Here is a 19,598-nt window from a genome sequence, read left to right on the forward strand (position 1 = left end):
AAAGCTTTTCTTCCTTAAACCTGCTGTAGTCTTTCAAGAAGTATGAAGTAAAGTGAACCATTTCCAAGTGATGCTTGTAAGTGAATACTAAAGATTTATGTTTTTGTACTGTTTTGATCAATGTATGCATTTAGAACACACTCTTTATTTTAAAGTCTCAGCACTTGTTCATATCACCACATACATCAGATGCACTAGTTTGAAACAGCTCAAGTTGGATATGTGGTACTCAGGCCGAACCTGTTATAGGTTCTGAATAATCTTGACATCTCCGTTAGATGATGAAAGTCTACTGGCCACACATCAAGTCAACACTAACTAGAGTAGCATGTCTGTATTCCATTTAAAAAGAAGAAAATACACATTCACTGGTAACTCCCTCCATGTAAAATATGTATGTGTCTGTACAGACACATTTACACATGCATCAGCAAGCTGATAGAATACAAAGGATTTCTGACTTAGAAAAATACTGTAGTGACCTTTTAAATAACATTTTAAAAACATGATTAGATTTATAAAATTTAATTTCCACAAAGGTTCATTGGTTAACATAAAGCTGAAACGCTATGCACCAGTACAATGAGAAGCCTGGTAAGGCAAAGTGGATTTTTGAGATGCTCAAACTATATTAAACCCAAGTCAGAGCAGACAGGTTACCTGGTGGAGCCCTGGCTTTTGAACGTTTTGCTGTGGGATTTGAAGGAAATAAAATCCATTGTATGCATTTTGGTCAGCTATATGTTTGGAGAATTAGATATTTTGTTAGGCCTCAAACCAACTTTTATCAGCACTCAAACCATATTATCAACAACCTACACACTGACTCCTAAAAGCATTCCTAAAAGGTACACTAAAAAAGGACCAGCAGCGTTTTTGCACTCACTAAAGCATGCAGTCTAACACCAAGGAAGTTATGTTTGATGTTAGGATTTAAACTGATTAAAAGGGTGGGCTTCTTCACCATCATAACCTTCCTTCCTCATTCCCACTCAAGGGTACCTCCCAGCATCAACACACACTGCCCCCTGGGGGGCAGACTCTAGGTTTGCTCCCCTCTCCAGTCACACAGGAAGAGGGCAGTCTCATTTTCTCAACATGGATCTTTGTAGGCAGGCATCTCCTTTATCTGTTAGGTAAGGATGCAGGATCAAATACAGGGAGTGGATCTTTTAGATATTACCCGAAAACTACAAAATGACCTCGTTGGGCTTGCAGAGGATCCATCCCTTCACTGTTTCTCTGAGTCCCACTGCAGATAAGACTGGCATTGAGATCCCACTCTCAGCTGCTATATGATTGTACAGTCAGTGTCTGTGACATGAATGAGGAGTTTCCTGGGCCCTTCACAACTGTTTGCAAACATATTTCATCCAACTGTGAGACAGAGATAAACCATGGTCACATTGCAGAGGATTTGAGAAAGACAACTTCACTATATGGGACGTTCCTGAAAACAAGGCGTTCTCATACTGCTATAAAATAGTCTAGTCCCTATATCTGTCAGTATTGATTATGCTCTTTGATAGGGCAATAAGAATGAATTTGAACCTGGGCTGAAAAACATGGAAAGATACACATACAAACATAGAAGGATACACAGCTTTTAAGGTCCAGAAAGAATGAGGTAGAGATAAAACTTGATTGTAAATATAAAAAGGTCAGGAAACTTCCCATTATATGAAATAACTCAAAAGATTCCAAAATATCTACATGTAAATAGAATACATTTTGAAATGCATTCTTAAGTTATCAGAGGCATGCAGAAAACACACTTTTCCTCAGTAAGACTTCAGTGTTTTTATGTACATGGTAGAATTCTCTTCAGAATAGGTTAAAAAGTATAGGGCAGAAAAGTTAAATACAAATTTGTAAGCTATGGATGGTACTTTTCCTGTATACTACTTTCAGTCTATGACCAACCAAGACTTGAGTATATGCTGTGTGTAAAGCATTTACTGAAAATTAATGCTAAGATTATGCAATAGATTATTGTGTAACATTATTTAAAATCCTTGAGCTCTACTTGAATGGCTGAAATGATCAAGTCCTTATACAAAAAAAAAAAAAAGTTTCCAGTGTAAGCTGAGGTCCTACAACTACATGCTCTTTCAGAAGGCAGATGTATCTGATCTTGTGTGTGATGAGTGCAAAGGAAACAACTGGATGCAAATTTAATTTCACTCTAGATCTAGATATGGTATTGGTTATAAAGGAGGGGGACTACTTTGAATTAAATTAGTAAAGTCATTGAGAAACCTGACAGTTAAAGTAACAAACCACAGGGTTTGGTTTGGAGCAGACTCGTGTTAATCTAGTCCTTTCCTGATCTACTTTTCTCCTCAAAGTGTTTTCTTCCTGAAAACTAAAATAAGGAGTCAGTAAGGAAACTCATAAAAAAGACAAAACATTAGCAGTTAATCTTAGCAGATGAGGCTTTAAGCAGATTGGCTAATACTTGTGCTGTGATTTGGAGTGATCTCGTGGTTGGAATTACAGGAGCAAGAACTTCTGATGACATATATTGGTTTAAAGGTCTCCTTTTGAATAGCTATAAAGAAAAATGCTTGAAATAGCTTTTTACTCACTCATCAGCTTAAAACTGAGTTTGATGAAGAATTAACTGATAATTCTATGGACTTAGAAGGATAATACTCAGTTATCTGTATGGTTATAGATAACTATACCAATCTAACCAGGATTTGGTTAGATTTCTAAAATACATGGTACTGAAGGCTACTTCACTATTAGCAGCAACAACAAAACTACTGGGGGGAGGGGTCCTACTGGCCACAGGTGTGATGATTTGAACACCAAAAAGAATAACTATAATAGCTGAAGCACATTAACACTACAAAAATTGATGAATCTATACCAAAAAAAAAAAGAAACCTAAAAGAACTTAATCTGTCATCATCTATTAAAACAACCCCTTACCTTGAAGCTGATATAATTAAGCATAAAAAATAAAACATTTAACCTCGCTTTCAAGTAAGAACTGTATTTAAGGATGATCAATAATTCAAGTTGAGAGAAAACTACAGGAGAGAATTAGAGAAAGAAGAATTCACAAACCCTTAATAAAATTGCTGATTAAGGCAAGAACTATTACTAAACGTTAAAAATCCTGGGTGAATGGCTAATGGAGAACTGAGCATTCATTCAACACTAAAGGAACCATACAGATAACTCACTAGTCACAAAGGAGAAAATGTAATTGGGGGATGGTTGTCACATTAATCCCGTGATTTATTTTAGCATCATTAAAGGTAGATCAACAAGATATTATTTGTTTTCTGTTGTGATTTGAAGCATGTGTCTCATCTATGATATATTCTAGCAAAAAAAATGTTTTATTCAAATTTGTGAAGCCTTTAGTTAAATACAACTTCTAGATTATAGGTAGTTCAGGAGATGGAGGGACAAGCTAAATAACACCTTGAAAAACCAAGTGGATACATTTCACAAGATGGGATTCCATAAGACAACTGTTCCTACTCCCTTTAACAAGTCCATGTCATAAATAAAGGGACAGTGCTAGGTTAAGATAGACTTCTGAGACTTAGAGGGACATGACCATTTGTAGTGTAAGGTCACAGACTGAATACTAGCTTGGATAAACCAACTACAAATGTGGGACACTTGGGGAACTTTGAATATGGTCTGAGGTAAATAAACATGTTTCCGAATGAGAAAGCAGAGATTGTGGACCGAAAAAAAAATAGGTTACAGAACACTACACAGAGTATAATCTTATTTTGGTTAGAAGATGTAAATTATATGAATAGAAAAAGATCTGGAAGAATATGCATTAAAGTGTTAGCAATAATCTTTGGTGGTAATGTAAGATTTTCCTTATTTTTGTTTGTCTATCTTTTCTAATTTTCCCCAATGTACTTATACTGCTTCTATAACAGTAAATAGTTATTTTAAAAGAAGAACGTCTAAAAAATTGTGAGTTCACCCCTTCTGTAAGGTAACCGATTACAGAAAGTCTGTAGATCAACAAGAAGAACTAAGTACTAATACCCATCTGGTGACAGCATATCTGATCTGTGGATAAAGTACTTAAATAAATTTTTAAGTGCTTGGCTCACAAAGATAATGCTAAAAAGTAACAGAAATGTCACTGAACAATAAAGGCGGGCAAGAGGCTAACATTTTTGAAATAGTCAATTAAAAAAAATACAGGTAACATACATCTTACTGTGCGTCATTCACCCTCCAAATCAAGCCTTGACTACTAATATTTACCCTCAGGGAAAAACAACAACATAGCGTCTAGTATTTAAAGCATGTAGGTTAATAATCACGAGAGGCTCATACCCCACGGCAGGCTGAATTCCTCGCCTAGGCCTCGGGAGTGGCGTTGGGCTCGGAGTCCTCCTGGGGAGGAACTGCCGAGCCTTCCTGTTCGGCAAGCGCCTCTCGGGCTTGGCTGCCTAAGACTGCGTCGTGAATGCTGTGAAACAGCAGCTCCAGCAAGGCAGGGTTTTCAAAGAATCGATTTCGAGTGAGGTCATTCACAACTTGGGCTGGAAAAGGAAAAAGGAAATTAGCCCACACTCTGGGTGTCAGTCTTAAACACTAAAAAAATAACACTTTCACATAAAATATTAAAATGATATAAAGTAAAAAATCTCACCCCAATACTTGTCCTCATGACATCACTCCCCTGGTCAAGGAAGCCACTTTTATTATTTTCTTGTGTATTCTTTCAGTATGTCTTTACGCAGATATAAATATAAGTATATATTTATTTTATTTTCCATTACCCAATAGATAAGATAGCATTATCTTTTGGTATGTATGTGTATGTATATATGTATATATGTACATATATATATATAATTCAGGATTTTTTTTTTTTTTGCTTAATCTTTTCACTCATTTATTTTTTACCATTACACAGTGTTCTATGGATGGTTTATTTAACTGGCCCCTTCTGTTTGACACAAACTGATTTTGGCCTTTTGTTCTTGTATACTGTGATTAATCACGTAATGTGTCATTTTGAGTGTGTGTAGCATATTGCTGGATTTTCTGAGTTAAAGGTAAAAATGAATTTGTAACTTGGGAAGAAAATGCTGGTCTGCTCTCCGTAGAGGCTGCTGTAGTTTGCACTCCCACCAGCAATGTCAGGGCTCCCATCCTGCCACAGTGAGCCTACAGAGCCTGCTGTCAAATATTTCCAATTTTTGCCATCCTGGTAGGTGAAAAGTGAAGCCTTTATGGGGATTTAATTTTCAAGTACTGTTTTAACCAAAATTTATATTAAAAATAGCAGGCATTACATGGTAAAACACTTAAATGATTTTATATAACTTTGTTATGGCAGCCATTAAATACATGATTACTAAAAAAAACACAACTCCATCATAATGGTTTACTAGCTCTTTTCCTCAAACTCCAGTGCAACAGGCCTGCCACAAGTAACCCAGGAATGTGAGTGCCTGTTAAGTGGCTAATTTCAAAGCTTAGCTTCAGAGTAATTTTCAGAAGAATAATTTTCACTTTCACCAAAACTAAAATTAAGGGAAAATTCTTCCAAGTGTAGTTATTAAAAAAAAGAAACAAAACCAAAATGTTAAAATGCCTCCCCCAAGGATGCAGACAGATGAAGTTTTCTCTTCATGGATGCTGTTTAGTTTTTTTATAACAAAAATTATTATAAATAAATGTAACATAAATTCTGTTTTAGAAATAAATAAAATGCCTCCCCATTCTAAAACTGTACTCACCACTGCATCCTGCTAAATACACATAAATACCGACATCTCCATATTCCTTCACAATCTGTAAGAACGTTAAAATGAAGTTTAGTTTCTTTTGACTCTGTGAGGTGTCAAGAGAAGTTTCTTTCTACCAATATGTATTTAGTGATATAAGATGCTCTGGTTCATTCACTTGAGCGACTTTGCTTAAAAAATTATGCATTTTGAACTAATCATTTAAAATTTGCATTTTGTTTGATTTTTATATCAACAGTGATGATTTGGAACATTGAAGAATTCTTGTTAAATTTTATTCAAGTGTAATAAAATCATTATGGTAATGACTTTTAAAAAATCTTCTCGAAGAGATATATACTAAAATATTTATAGATTATATGATGACTGAGATATGCTTCAAAATAAGAGGAGGGGAAAGTGGGTGTGGGGGATAAACAAAACAAAATTGACCATGAATTGATAATTGCTGAAGCTGAGTGATAGTTACAGGGGGTTCATTACACTCTGCTCTTTATTTTTGTGTATTTTTGTTCTTTTTAACAACAAAAAGTTGAAAAACGAAAGCAACAGCAACCAAATTTTAAGAGGTGAAAACCCTAGTTCAGTTTTCTAATTTAACTGATGGTGATACTGGGCACAGAGATATTATCCTTAAAAGACTCCTTGAAGATGATGCTTACCCCTGCCACAGTTTTTACACCAACAGAATCAATAAAATTGACTTGCGTAAAGTCCAGAATGATGGTGTGGATGTTATCCCCTGGGGGCATAAATCTTTGCAGTTCCTCAGGAAGTGTGCTCTTGATGACTATTGGGGGGTATTTTATTTCATTCTCATCTTCCTCAGGCTTGGTGCCATCTTCTCCATCTACTTCAGCATCCTACATCAAAATCAAACCAAACCAGAATTCTATAAACAACTCATATTTTGTTCTGAGAAAGATTTATGAGAGAAACATTAGTCCTTCTATTCTCCAGTTTCTGATTATAGCAGATCTCTTCTAAATTACTCACTATATTCCAGCCTTGTGTATGACAAAAAAGGATATGTACACAATATTCAATTTTAGCTGTTTCGTTTTTCTTCCTTCTCTTCCTCTATTGTCCAATGAAACCACTTTCTTTAGTATTCATATCCATTTTCCTCTCACTTCTAAAATAGTCTTATTAATTTCAACATGACAGATCACAATTACCATAAGACCAAACAGCAAAAACCAGTCTTTGAGGCTTTTTTTCCCCACTATCAGCTGAATAAATTTCTGACAAAGTAATAATAGTAACATTTATTAAGGTATTATGTGATTTTCATTTCTAAAAATCACGTTTTCCTGGCTCCTATCACTACTTATTTCAGAAGCATTCTCATAACTGACCTTATTATGTATTTTTAATACATAAAGGATACTTACCTTATTTCTAAGCTTTCCTATTTTAGGGACTTCATGCTGTGTTAAAAGGCGAGGGACTTGCAGATCAAGAGTAAAGGGGGAGCAGGCAGATCAAGAGACAAAGGAAAATTACAATGAAGGGACTACTCACCACTTTGACTACGGTCGCATTGGCCATGTTGGCATTTCCAACTTCCTTAGCATACTTCCTCATTGCCTTTCTTCTTGCTCCCATTATGAAGGCTGGGTTCACTCCAGTCTTTACAGAAGGGCAATAAATGCAAAAATCACTTCTTGCTCCCAGAATCCACCCAAAGCAATTAATCTTTAATTCTCTCCATCTGATTGTTTTCTATGCCAAGTTATCACCCTAACCCTTGCTCTACCTCTCCCTCAAATGCCCTGAACTGGGTTACTCCCTCATTCAAAGAACATTGGTAAGTTTTCTTATTATTGGTCTTGATTCAAGACAGCCAGAAGCTAAATATTAAAGAGAATTTTAATGTGGATTATTCTTTTAAGGTTTTTATTCAATTTGTTACAATACTACTTCTGTTGTAAGCTTTGGTTTTTGGCCACGAGGCATGTGGGATATCTTTACTTCCTTGCCAGGAATCGAATCCACACCCCAGCACTGGAAAGCAAAGTTTTAACCCACTGAACCACCAGGGAAGTCCCTAAAAATAATTTTAAAGTAGAGTTTTTCAAACATAAATCTCTCAGATTTTTATATTTAAGAGACTGTGTGGGTTGACTGGGAGGTTTTCCTCTTTAGTGGATAGTGTGGGGTGGAGTACTAATCATGACCAAAGGAATCCATGTATTCCCAAGAATAAGAAACTTAATTTTTTCTTCTAAATATTTTTGAAACAATATATGCATATATTAAAAGAGAAAGAATAGTGGTGTTGATTACCCAACAGTTGAAATGTACTTAATTCCATCCACCGACTTGTATAATTGCAAATCATTAAAATGATAAATTTTTATGTTATATTTTACTATAATTTAAAAAAATAGAGATGGAGAGAATGAAATAGTATAAATAGCATATAGAGACATGTAAGTGACCCTCACATGCCTATCAATCTTTAGATTCCGTCCTCAGAAACAATCACTCTTAATTTCTTGTGACTCACCTTTCTTTTTAATGCATTGCTATATAAGTCACTATTTGCATAGTAAATTGGGGCATTTATTTGGAATATTTTTATTCCAGGAATTTCTTTCACCTGAAAAGTAAAATGTTAATGAATTTAATATATGGAAATATTTCAGAATCAAAACTTCAACTGCCTCCCTTTTCAAACTTGAAAATTAATACAGATGTTGCTAAGGACCCTTTGACAGTGTTTAAATAAAATAATGTCAGTCTAGCTGACCTACTCATGTTCTTTCTCTTTCTTTTTTTTCATTTATTTTTATTAGTTGGAGGCTAATTACTTTACAATATTGTAGTGGGTTTTGCCATACATTGACATGAATCAGCCATGGATTTACATGTGTTCCCCATCCTGAACCCCCCTCCCGCCTCCCTCCCCATCCCATCCCTCTGGGTCTTCCCAGTGCACCAGCCCCGAGCACTTGTCTCATGCACCCAACCTGGGCTGGCGATCTGTTTCATACTTGATAGTATACATGTTTCAATGCTATTCTCTCAGATCATCCCACCCTCACCTTCTCCTACAGAGTCCAAAAGTCTGTTCTATACATCTGTGTCTCTTTTTCTGTCCTGCATATATAAGGTTATCATCACCATCTTTTTAAATTCCATATATATGCATTAGTATACTGTATTGGTGTTTATCTTTCTGGCTTACTTCACTCTGTATAATGGGCTCCAGTTTCATCCATCTCATTAGAACTGATTCAATAGAACACTTTCTAACACCATACACAAAAATAAACTCAAAATGGATTAAAGATCTAAATGTAAGACCAAAAACTATAAAACTCCTAGAGGAGAACATAGGCAAAACACTCTCTGACATAAATCACAGCAAGATCCTCTATGACCCACCTCCCAGAATATTGGAAATAAAAGCAAAAATAAACAAATGGGACCTAATTAAACTTAAAACCTTTTGCACAACAAAGGAAACTATAAGCAAGGTGAAAAGACAGCCTTCAGAATGGGAGAAAATAATAGCAAATGAAGAAACAGACAAAGGATTAATCTCAAAAATATACAAGCAACTCCTGCAGCTCAATTCCAGAAAAATAAATGACCCAATCAAAAAATGGGCCAAAGAACTAAACAGACATTTCTCCAAAGAAGAAACACAGATGGCTAACAAACACATGAAAAGATGCTCAACATCACTCTTCAGAGAAATGCAAATCAAAACCTACTCATGTTCTGAAGGAAGGCATGTTGAATGGAAGGCCTTTAAAAACGCACATCTTCCCATTTCTTTTAAAAGTCTTTGTTTCATTTTTTTTTTACCATAAAATACAAAGAAGAAACTGAAAAACATTAAAAAAGAGAATCTAGGAGATGGGGAGCTGCCACTCAGACTCTGAGAAGAGGTCACATAAAATGAACAGAAGTTTATATTGGTTTATTCACAGAATGTAGGTAGGAGTCAAAACAGACTCAGGTGAAAATTTTATCAAGAAGCCTCGTGAAATTCTGGAATGCAGTTGGAAACAAGTAATTGAGCACCTAATTCTTTGGAAAGAGGAAAATATAGCAATCCTACCACCAGTCCAATTTATTAATATTTTACAGTGAGTCTGAGAACTTCTTCCCAAACACAAAACAAACAGATAAAACTAGTTTAAGAAGACTTTGTAAAAGATTCTACATAAAAGATTCCACATCAGAAAAGAAAATTCAAAGTTAAGGATATTTTAAGCCATAGGTTTAACTACTAAAAATGAAGCAGGAAAAAAATGAAGTAGGAGAATTCCACAGCTCCACCACCTACATTGTACATGGTTAATATTAGAATTTTATCACCCATTCGAATTCATCAGAAGGAAATCATGCACATACAGACCACCCTGGAAGTCTTGGTATTTTATAAATATATACTTTAAGTCCAAGAATATATATTTATCCTCATTAAAAAAGAGGAAAAATAAATATTAAGAGGCTGTGTAACTGATGTATAGTATAAACTATAAAACTGAATCCAGACAGTAAACGGAAGTTCAGATTTTTCACTCTGACCACCACACTTCCCACATCTCCACCCCTAACTCTCTATCCTGAGTAAAAATAATAGTTAGCCAGTCACATCATATGCTTACAACCATTTAAAATGATAGAAAAAAGGACCTACCTCCTCATATGCATCTATATCAATGTACACATCAGTGTCAGGAAGCTGCCCAAGGACTTTGTAGCTTGGACTGCAGACAGAGAAGGACTATGTTAAAATATTATCATGCTGATGCTCAGGTAGTGATGGAAACACAAGATTCTGCACATTTGCAAATCCTGTATGGATTATAGTGACTTCAGGGATACTTGGTTCTTTTCTCTTTTTGTTTATTTGGTCTTTTTATGGTCCCTTTCCAGAAGGGCTCCACATATATTTGCATTCCCAGTACCATCCCAAACCTAACCCATGCCACGCCTCCCACCTACATACACCCCACACATACACAATATACATACACAGCACATATGCCTCACACCACACACACACACACACACACACATAACACCACACACATGCTCGTACATACCATCCACATATCACACACACAATCTGTTCCAGACAAGAGACTTAGGGATTTAAAGATGGGAGGAAAAATGAACTGTGCAGAGTTCAAACCATGCCTGGGACATGATCTCATGTCACTTGGTAGACAGAATTATCTTCCTGCTCTAATTCTAAAGCAAGAAAGGGGATTTTCATTTTATTTGAAATAAGAGAACTGATTTGTAGAGTGAGAGGTTGGAGGATCAACTGAAGGTGTGGGGATAAAACAAAAATCTCAAATCAGCATAGGAGTTTCCTTAAGTTTAGCCTGAACAGATTTTTTAAAAATTATATTTAATTGAAGGACAATTGCTTTACAATACTGTGTTGGTTTCTTCCATGTATCAACATATATCAGCCATAGGTATACATATCTCTCCTCCCTCTTGACCCTCCCTCCCACCTCCTACCCCATCCTACCCCACTAGGTTGTCACAGAGCCTTGGTTTGAGTTCCCTGAATCATATAGCAAATTCCCACTGGCTATCTATTTTACATATGGTAGTGTATATGTTTCCAAGCTACTGTTTTGATCTGTTCCACCCTTTCCTCCCCGCCACACTGTGTCCACAAGTCTCTTCTTTATGTATGCGTCTTAACTGCTGTCCTGCAAACAGGCTCGTCAGTACCACTTTTGTAGATTCCATGTATATGTGTTAATATTTGTTTTTCTGCTTACTCCACTATGTATAATAGGGTCTAGGTTCATCTACTTCTTTAGAACTGACTCAAATGTGTTCCTTTTTATGGCTGAGTTACATTCCATTGTATATGTGTACCACAGCTTCTTTATCCATTCACCTGTTTATGGACATCTAGGTTGCTTCCATGTCCAAGCTACTGTAAATAGCTGGGGTACTTGTGTCTTTTTCAGTTATGGTTTTCTCAGGGTATATGCCCAGAAGTGGGGTTGTTGAATCATATGGCAGTTTTATTCCTAATTTTTTAAAGGATCTCCATACTGTATTCCATAGTTACTGTATCAATTTACATTCCCACCAATAGTGTGAAAGAAGTTTCTTTTTTCTCCACACCCTCTCCAGCAATTATTATTTGTAGATTTTTTGATGATGGCCATTCTGACCAGTGTGAGGTGGTATCTCATTGTAGTTTTGATTTTCATTTCTCTAATAATGAGTGATATTGAGCATCTTTTCATGTGTTTATCAGCCATTTGTATGTCTTCTTTGGAGAAATGTCTGTTCAGGTCATCTTCTGCCTACTTTTTGATTGGGGTGCTTGTTTTTCTGGTGTTGGGTTGCATGAGCTGCTTGTATAATTTGGAAATTAATGCTTCATCAGTTGTTTCATTTGCTATTATTTGTATTCCTATACACTAACAACAAAAAATCAGAAAGAGAAAATTATTGCAACAAAAAGAATAAAATACCTAGCAGTAAATCTACCTACAGAATCAAAGAGCTGTATACAGAAAACTATTGACACTGATGAAAGAAATCAAAGATGACATAAAACAGACAGAGAGATATTCCATGTTCCCGGGTTGGAAGAATCAATATTGTGAAAACGACTATACTACCAAATGCAGTCTACAGATTCAATGCAATCCCTGTCAAATTATCAATGGCATTTTTCACAGAACTAGAACAAAAAATTTCACAATTTGTATAGAAACACAAAAGACTCCAAATAGGCAAAGCAATCTTGAAAAAGAAGAATGAGGCTGGAGGAATCAACCTTCCTGACCTCAGACTATACTACAAAGCTACAGTCACCAGGACAACATGGTACTGGAACAAAAACAGAAACACAGACCAAGGGAACAAGATAGAGAGCCCAGAGATCAACCCATCCAACTGTGGGCACCTTATTTTTGACAAAGGAGGCAAGAATATACAATGGGGAAAAGACAGTCTCTTCAATATGTGGCACTGGGAAAACTGTGTAAAATGTGTAAAACAATGAGATTAGAAAGCTTCGTAACAGCAGATACAAAGATAAACTCAAAATGGATTAAAGACCTTTATGGATTAAGAAACTCATAGAGGAAAACATAGGCAGAACACTCTATGACATACATCACAGCAAGATCCTCTATGACCCACCTTCTAGAATAAAGGAGATAAAAACAAAAATAAACAAGTGGGACCTACTTAAACTTAAAGACTTTTGCACAGCAAAGGAAACTATAAACAAGGTGAAAAGACAACCCTCAGAATGGGAGAAAATAATAGTGAGTAGATTAAAAAAAATTACTTATTGATTTCTTTGGCTGTGTTGGGTCTTAGCTGTGGGATGTGGGATCTTTCATCTTCATAGTGGTATGTGAGATCTTTAGTTACAGCATCTGAACTCTCACTCACAGCATGTGAGATCTTGTTCCTTGACCAGGAATTGAACCTGGGGCCCTTGTATTGGGAGTGTGGAGTCTTAGCTACTGGACCACCAAGGAAGTCCCAAATGAATACATTTTAAACATTATTTTTCAAGAACACAAATTCATAAATCTTTAGAGTCTGGCTCCAAGTAGACAGTGAAATGATGCTAGATACTATTTCTTAAACACCTGATATTACCTTATTATAGCCCATTAAAAATATACTGGGTTTATTTCTGCCACCATGTGGAAGAGAAACTGAAGTCCAGTGAGGTTAGGTGAGTTGTTCAAGTTAGAGAGCTTGGCAGACCCAGAATATGGCTCAAGGTCTTTTCTTTGATATTTCATGGCCTCGTTACCATGCTCTGGTGTTCCTCAGCATGTATGTACAACTGCTTTGTGAGTTAGAATGTACAGCAGAGATGTCACAGGTTTTTCTAGGTGGGTTCCCTCAACAAACATTCAGAGAACACACAATCATGTGCTGGTTCTGGGCTCCAAGAATCTCACCTCTACAATTATGTTGCTCATGCTCACAGTCTAGTGATGACTGTGGACAAATATAACACCAAGGACTGATACTGTAGACAAGAAGAAAGGTTCTCAGCTGAGTTCACAATTAGGAGAAAACCTTTTAAAAGAGACTCAAAATGTTGTCCATATGTTGCAATCTAGTTGCCAGGGGGGAGGGGTGAGCAGGGGTTAACACAGGGACCACAGGTGGCAACAGTGGTAAAGAAACTGCCTGCCAAAGCAGGAGACATAAGAGATGAAGGTTTGATCCCAGGGTTGGGAAGATGCCCTGGAGGAGGAAATGGCAACTCATTCCAGTATTCTTGCCTGGAGAATCCCACGTACAGAGGAGCCTGGAGATTTACAGTCCACGGGGTCGCAAAGAGTTGGACATAACTGAAGTGACTCAGCATATGGACCACACAAAACACAAGTAACCTGGAGACACGCGAGGTGCTGGAGGACCAAAGCACTGCTGTGGGCACACAGGGGAGGATGAGAGCTCTCTGGCTGGGTGAGTGGGGTCTCAGTGTATGAGGATTTCAACAGATGCAGAAAAGGTCTTCCTGACCAGCTGGAGCACACTGAAAACCCTCAGGTCTAAATACTCCTTGTTTCTCTCCTAATCACCCCAAGGAGCAAGAAAGTCTTTATGAACTCTGATGGTGTTTTATCTGGCCATTTCTTATGCTTATTATCACTTGTACCTTGCTTATGGTTACTGAAGCACTTAAAACCATGTATTTCAATTTCTTGAAGATGGATTATAAAATGTTTTTTAAGAATTAGCTTCTGGATTTGCAAAAACTCACATTTGAATCATTGTCTACCACTTGCTGTATGATCTTAATCAATCTAGGCCCAAGTTTCCACATCTGTGAAATGGGGATGCTAACAGTCATCGGTCTATATGGATAAAATGATACAAAGCATGGATCTTTGTACAGAGCCAGGCACATAACCACACTAATTTAATGCCACCATTACTTCATTACCATGATTAGCATCATCATCATCATTATGAATCTATCATTCTTAGGAGAGTGCAGCCTTTTTGAAGGGAAGGACCATGTTTTATCTACTGCAATATTCCTAGAGCCTAGCATCTCTATGAGAACATAGAATTCCCTCAAAAAATTTATCCAATTAAGACCATAATTTTTAAGAAAAGCTTATAATTATTTTAATATGTCTCCCCCCCACCCCAGTTGGGGCAGGGGGAAGCTGAATTTCCATCACATGTATATCATTGCCCACATCGCCTGCAGGAAGAAGACATCTGGAACTATTTGCTGATGAACTGACTGTCCCTTAACCTTATTGGCTGTGAGGGAATCTGGGTGTTTGGAAGACAAGCAAAGCCAGTGGAGCACTAGCCCTCTCTGGGTAGCCTGCTCCAATTATAGAAAAAGAAGCAGCTGAAAATAAACAAGTAGCCTGAGTAGTGGCTCCCCAAACTCTAACCAACAAAGACCCAGCACAATCACCAACAGGGACAAAACATAAAAAATGAACTTTACTAAATCATTTGGGAGAGAAAAAAAAGCAGAGCATTTAAAAACAACCTAACTTTAAAATTTATAAGAAATCACCAACTACTATTTGGGTGAAAAAAACAAAAAGTGAAAAAAAATCTTGAATTCTATACCATGGCTTCTTTAGAGGATATTTGTTGTTGTTTAGTTGCTAAGTCATGTCTGACTCTTTGGGACCTCATGGACTGCAGCATGCCAGGTTTCCCTGTCCTTCACTATCTCCCAGAGTTTGTTCAAACTCATGTCTATTGAGTCAGCAATGCCATCCAACCATCTCATCCTCTGTCACCCCCTTCTCCTCCTGCCTTCAAGTTTTCCCAGCATCAGGGTCTTTTCCAAGAGTCGACCCTTCCCATCAGGTGGCCAAAGTATTGAAGCTTCAGCTTTAGCATCAGTCCTTCCAGTGAATATTCAGGGTTGATTTCCTTTAGGATTGACTGGTTTGATCTCCTTGCTGTTCAAGGGACTCTCAAGAGTCTTCTCCAGAACCATTGTTCGAAAGCATCAATTCATTGGCACTCAGCCTTCTTTATGGTCCAACTCTCACATCCATACATGACTGCTGGAAAACCATAGTTTGGCTATATGGACCTTTGTCTGTATCTATATCATAAAGGATATAGATATTTTTAAATCATGTTCACTAAAGCTCTGAGATAAAGAACTCTTGCATGTACTAATAATGTTCTTATGAAAACAAGTGGGGGACTATTTTTATATGAAAAAGAGTGATAGGGTAGAGTTTGTTATTAAAAACAGTGTAATTCTTGCGTTTAGATTCCACATGTTAACATTTCCCTTTATGTAGTTTTTGATGAGGAAGATGCTCATTTCCTTCCTTCAGAGTGGGAAGCATCCCATCATTCTCCATCTAGCAGCTCTTCAACAAACCACAATCAAAACTTTAAGAACTATCATGTGATTTGCAACTACAGGCAAAAGCAGACTAACCTCATTTTCATTCCTCCTGTGTTAAATTTGTTGGGTGCATAATATGAGTCAGGCACTGTGATAGGCTCTTCACATGAATTATCCTCATTTGAACCTCACTGTGACTCTCTGAGGGAGCTAGTATTAGACTCATTTTATAGAGGCAGAGACTGAGGCTGTCATGTAAAATGACAGAGCATATAGGGAGTGATAGCCGGAACTTGAATCCACAGTTGTCTGATTCCAAAGTCAGACTATTTGGAAACAATATTTCTTTATTTTTTTCTTTGTAGTGAGTTATTTATTTATCATGAACACACTGTTTTTTTAAAAAAGTTCTTTTATACCTTCTCCATTGGGCTCAGCTTCCTGCTAGGAGAAGAGATGACAGGCGATAACAGTGCAGGGTGGAGGAAGGAATAGCTGAAGCCCCACATATGGTAACTTGGTGTCAGAGTCTGCTCCATGTCATCAAAACCTATGTCAGCACGCAGTGCCGAAGACTGCAAGAATACACAGTTCATTCAGAAGAGGGGACGTAAGCCAGGGCGCCACAGGGGCTGGAATGGCAGGAACCATGGGACAAATCAGGTTCTTTTTAAAAAGTCACTAATGTAATTATAAACTGTGACAGAGTAAAGCATCTGGCAAGATCCTATTGAGTTTTCCTTCTGGCCTTTTGCTTATTTAGCCAGCAAGCCCATGAGTCCTCAGCTCCCTCTCATGCAGATCAGAAGTAATCAGAGTTTTCTTTGACCAGACTGAGCTTTGGTCACTGTTGAAGTGTCAGGCAGGACACACACCCAAGCCAATCTGCACTCTTACCTCTGTGTTCTATAAATCACAGTCAGCAGTGCGATGATCACAGCAGTAATCAAACCATAGTCCAGTCCCAGGAACAAGGAGGAAACAAAAGTGGTAAGCCAGATGGTCTAAACAAAAAAAAAGAGAGCTTTAGGTAGAATCATGTGAAAACTTCCTGAGTCACACACACACACACACACACACACACACACACACACACACACACAGTACTTAGCCTTGCTTAACAGGATACTGCATATAATAACTGGCCACAGTAACTTATCTTTCCCACATTTTTACCAGCAACAATTCATCTGTTGCTATGACATACTCACCTAACAATCACCTTTGCTACTTACCAGCTCTATTTTGCTGGTTCTCCAGAAAAAGGGGAGATCTGAGAATTGCATAAACATTCCTTTCAGGTTGACGATCACAATGGCCGACAGCACAGCCTGAAACACAGCACATCCGCATGTGCCTCTCCTCTTGTGTCCAGAGACCCCGTGGACACACTGTGTCCTCAGGAGTCCTGCTGGCTCCTCACTGTCCTCCTGTTGCCCTCGCCACATCTTCTCTCCACTCACTTCCTACACAGCAGTGATGGCACGTTTGGAGCTAAGAACACTTGGATTTTCAGGACTTGGTTAACTAAAATGGGCTCTGGAAAACCAGGTTTATATCCAAGTAGCAAACCTATATGGTGGCTAACAGGTTTAGAATTAAATGGTACTCAAGGGATGATTTCCCCCATGGCCTTCCTGCATCTTGAGTTTTCTACTCTATATCGTTCCTAAGTTCTTCTAGATTAAATGTTTTATGAGTGTAGGCCATCTCAAATTTTTAATAGAAGTATAAGGTCATAGAAGATCAGAGAGAAGGGACCTTGGAGATAAGCCAAACCCAAACCTCCACTTTGCAGATAAGGAAATAGAACCAGGGATGTTGAGAAGGTTTCCCGTAGGTCCCAGGTATTGGCAGATTGTGGAAGAGGATACTGACCCTACTGTTGACCCTTTTTGCTACTACCCTACTAGGGTTATAGTAAAAACCCATGAGAGTCACAAAACTATCAACTAATAAAACTGCAAAATCTCTACACATGGAAAAACCTCTCACCAAGTCCAAGGTACACACCTGAGGTAGTGATTCAAAGAGAAATCCAGTAGCTAATATCACCAGCAGAATCATTAATGAGGCCAAACAACCTGCAAGCTGGATGAGAAAAGATACATGGAAGGGGCTTTTAGGAGACTTGAGTGAGAAGTGGGACATAGCTTGCTCTTAGTCTCTTGAAAATCACTATGGAAAGATATGGCTTCACATAAGTCACCCATACCATTACATAAACCTGTAACTGTTTGTTTCCCACTCCGTTTCTGAGGTTTTGGTTCCTCTTACAGCCTTCAGGTGAAAGTTGCTCAGTCATGTCTGACTCTTTGTGACCCCATGGACTATACAGTCCATGAAATTCTCCAGGCCAGAATACTGGAGTGGGAAGCCGTTCCCTTCTCCAGGGGATCTTCCTAACCCAGGGATTGAACCCAGGTCTGCCGCATTGCAGGTGGATTCTTTACCAGCTGAGTCACCAGGAAGTCTTTTAGCCTTTAAACAGAAGCTGAAATGCTTAAATACTCTGAATGAAATGCCCATGCCAGTGGTGGAGAAAAGGAGATATATGGTGCAGACCTAAGACACACAGGGGCCAGAAGAGTTCAGACATGGCTTTGTTGTCCATTTGCAGTAGCCACGTGTGGTTATTTGAATTGTAAAAAGTAAATTAAATAAAATAAAAAATTCAGGTCTGGGTTGTACTAGCCACATTTCAAGTGCTCAAGAAGGCCATGTGACTAGCGGCTGCCATGCTGGACAGCACAAATATCGAACATTTCCATCAGAAAGTTCTGTGGAATGGGGCTGGCAATCTGCCCACACTCATTCTCAGGCTTTCATGACAACATTCGAAGTCTGAACCGTGAGGTTTACTGGTAGCCAGGAGTGTTAATGTTTTTGATTTGACTGGTGAATATACTCCTTTTCTGTAGATTCATTTCTTTGTGATTTGCTTCAACCAATCATACCTTTCTCTGATTCATACACAGTTCACTGGAGCAGGGATCTTCAGGCAGAATACAATCAGGAGATTAGCTTATCACCCAAATCACCAGACCTTAGAGGCCAGCTGCATACACACCTGTGTCTTCCCTCCAGTTCCCTCCTGAACAAGGCTTCGAGACAAGGAGCAGGAAATTGAAAAAGTCTGGAAGAGTGAGCCAATGGAATTGCACAGTCCCAGGGCAATGAGCTCCTTTTCCATGTGGAAGGAAAGCACAAAAGAGATCAGTTATTTTTCAGGAAGACAGGCATGATGACCCTTTTAAAGGACATCTTCAACAGTACAGGCTGTCTATTCATTCTCTTTCCAGATATAAAAAAAATTTGTTTAGCATGAGTTCAAAATAGGAATTGTTGCATACTTTAAGGTGGGAGAAAAAGATTTTGAATTTTTATTGTGTTAGAGATAAATGCTGTGATCATCATCTAGCCCCCTGTTTTCTAAACACACTCTCTACACAATTGATATTTTTGTTTTTTAAAGAAAACTGCAGCAACAGGGACAAAATATTTTTGATGTTTAAGAG

General features: G+C 37.8%; 1 protein-coding gene across 2 annotated transcripts in view; it reads right to left on the minus strand.

Annotated features, from left to right (window-relative positions):
- Positions 1–4,350: 4,350 nt before the first annotated feature.
- SLC26A5 (solute carrier family 26 member 5) overlaps positions 4,351–19,598 on the minus strand; it is a 36,396-nt gene continuing 21,148 nt past the window's right edge. The window contains exons 9-18 of one of the 2 annotated variants that reach the window (XM_065938881.1): positions 19,151–19,264; positions 18,094–18,171; positions 17,316–17,411; positions 16,978–17,084; positions 10,411–10,480; positions 8,263–8,355; positions 7,275–7,382; positions 6,413–6,613; positions 5,742–5,796; positions 4,351–4,535 (exon numbers count right to left, since the gene is read on the minus strand). In XM_065938881.1, coding sequence (XP_065794953.1) covers positions 4,351–4,535; positions 5,742–5,796; positions 6,413–6,613; positions 7,275–7,382; positions 8,263–8,355; positions 10,411–10,480; positions 16,978–17,084; positions 17,316–17,411; positions 18,094–18,171; positions 19,151–19,264 — 1,107 coding nt within the window. The remainder of the gene's footprint in view (positions 4,536–5,741; positions 5,797–6,412; positions 6,614–7,274; positions 7,383–8,262; positions 8,356–10,410; positions 10,481–16,977; positions 17,085–17,315; positions 17,412–18,093; positions 18,172–19,150; positions 19,265–19,598) is intronic. The other variant, XM_065938882.1, reaches the window with a different exon arrangement.

This window comes from Muntiacus reevesi, chromosome 6, assembly GCF_963930625.1.
Source record: "Muntiacus reevesi chromosome 6, mMunRee1.1, whole genome shotgun sequence".
NCBI lineage: Eukaryota > Metazoa > Chordata > Mammalia > Artiodactyla > Cervidae > Muntiacus > Muntiacus reevesi.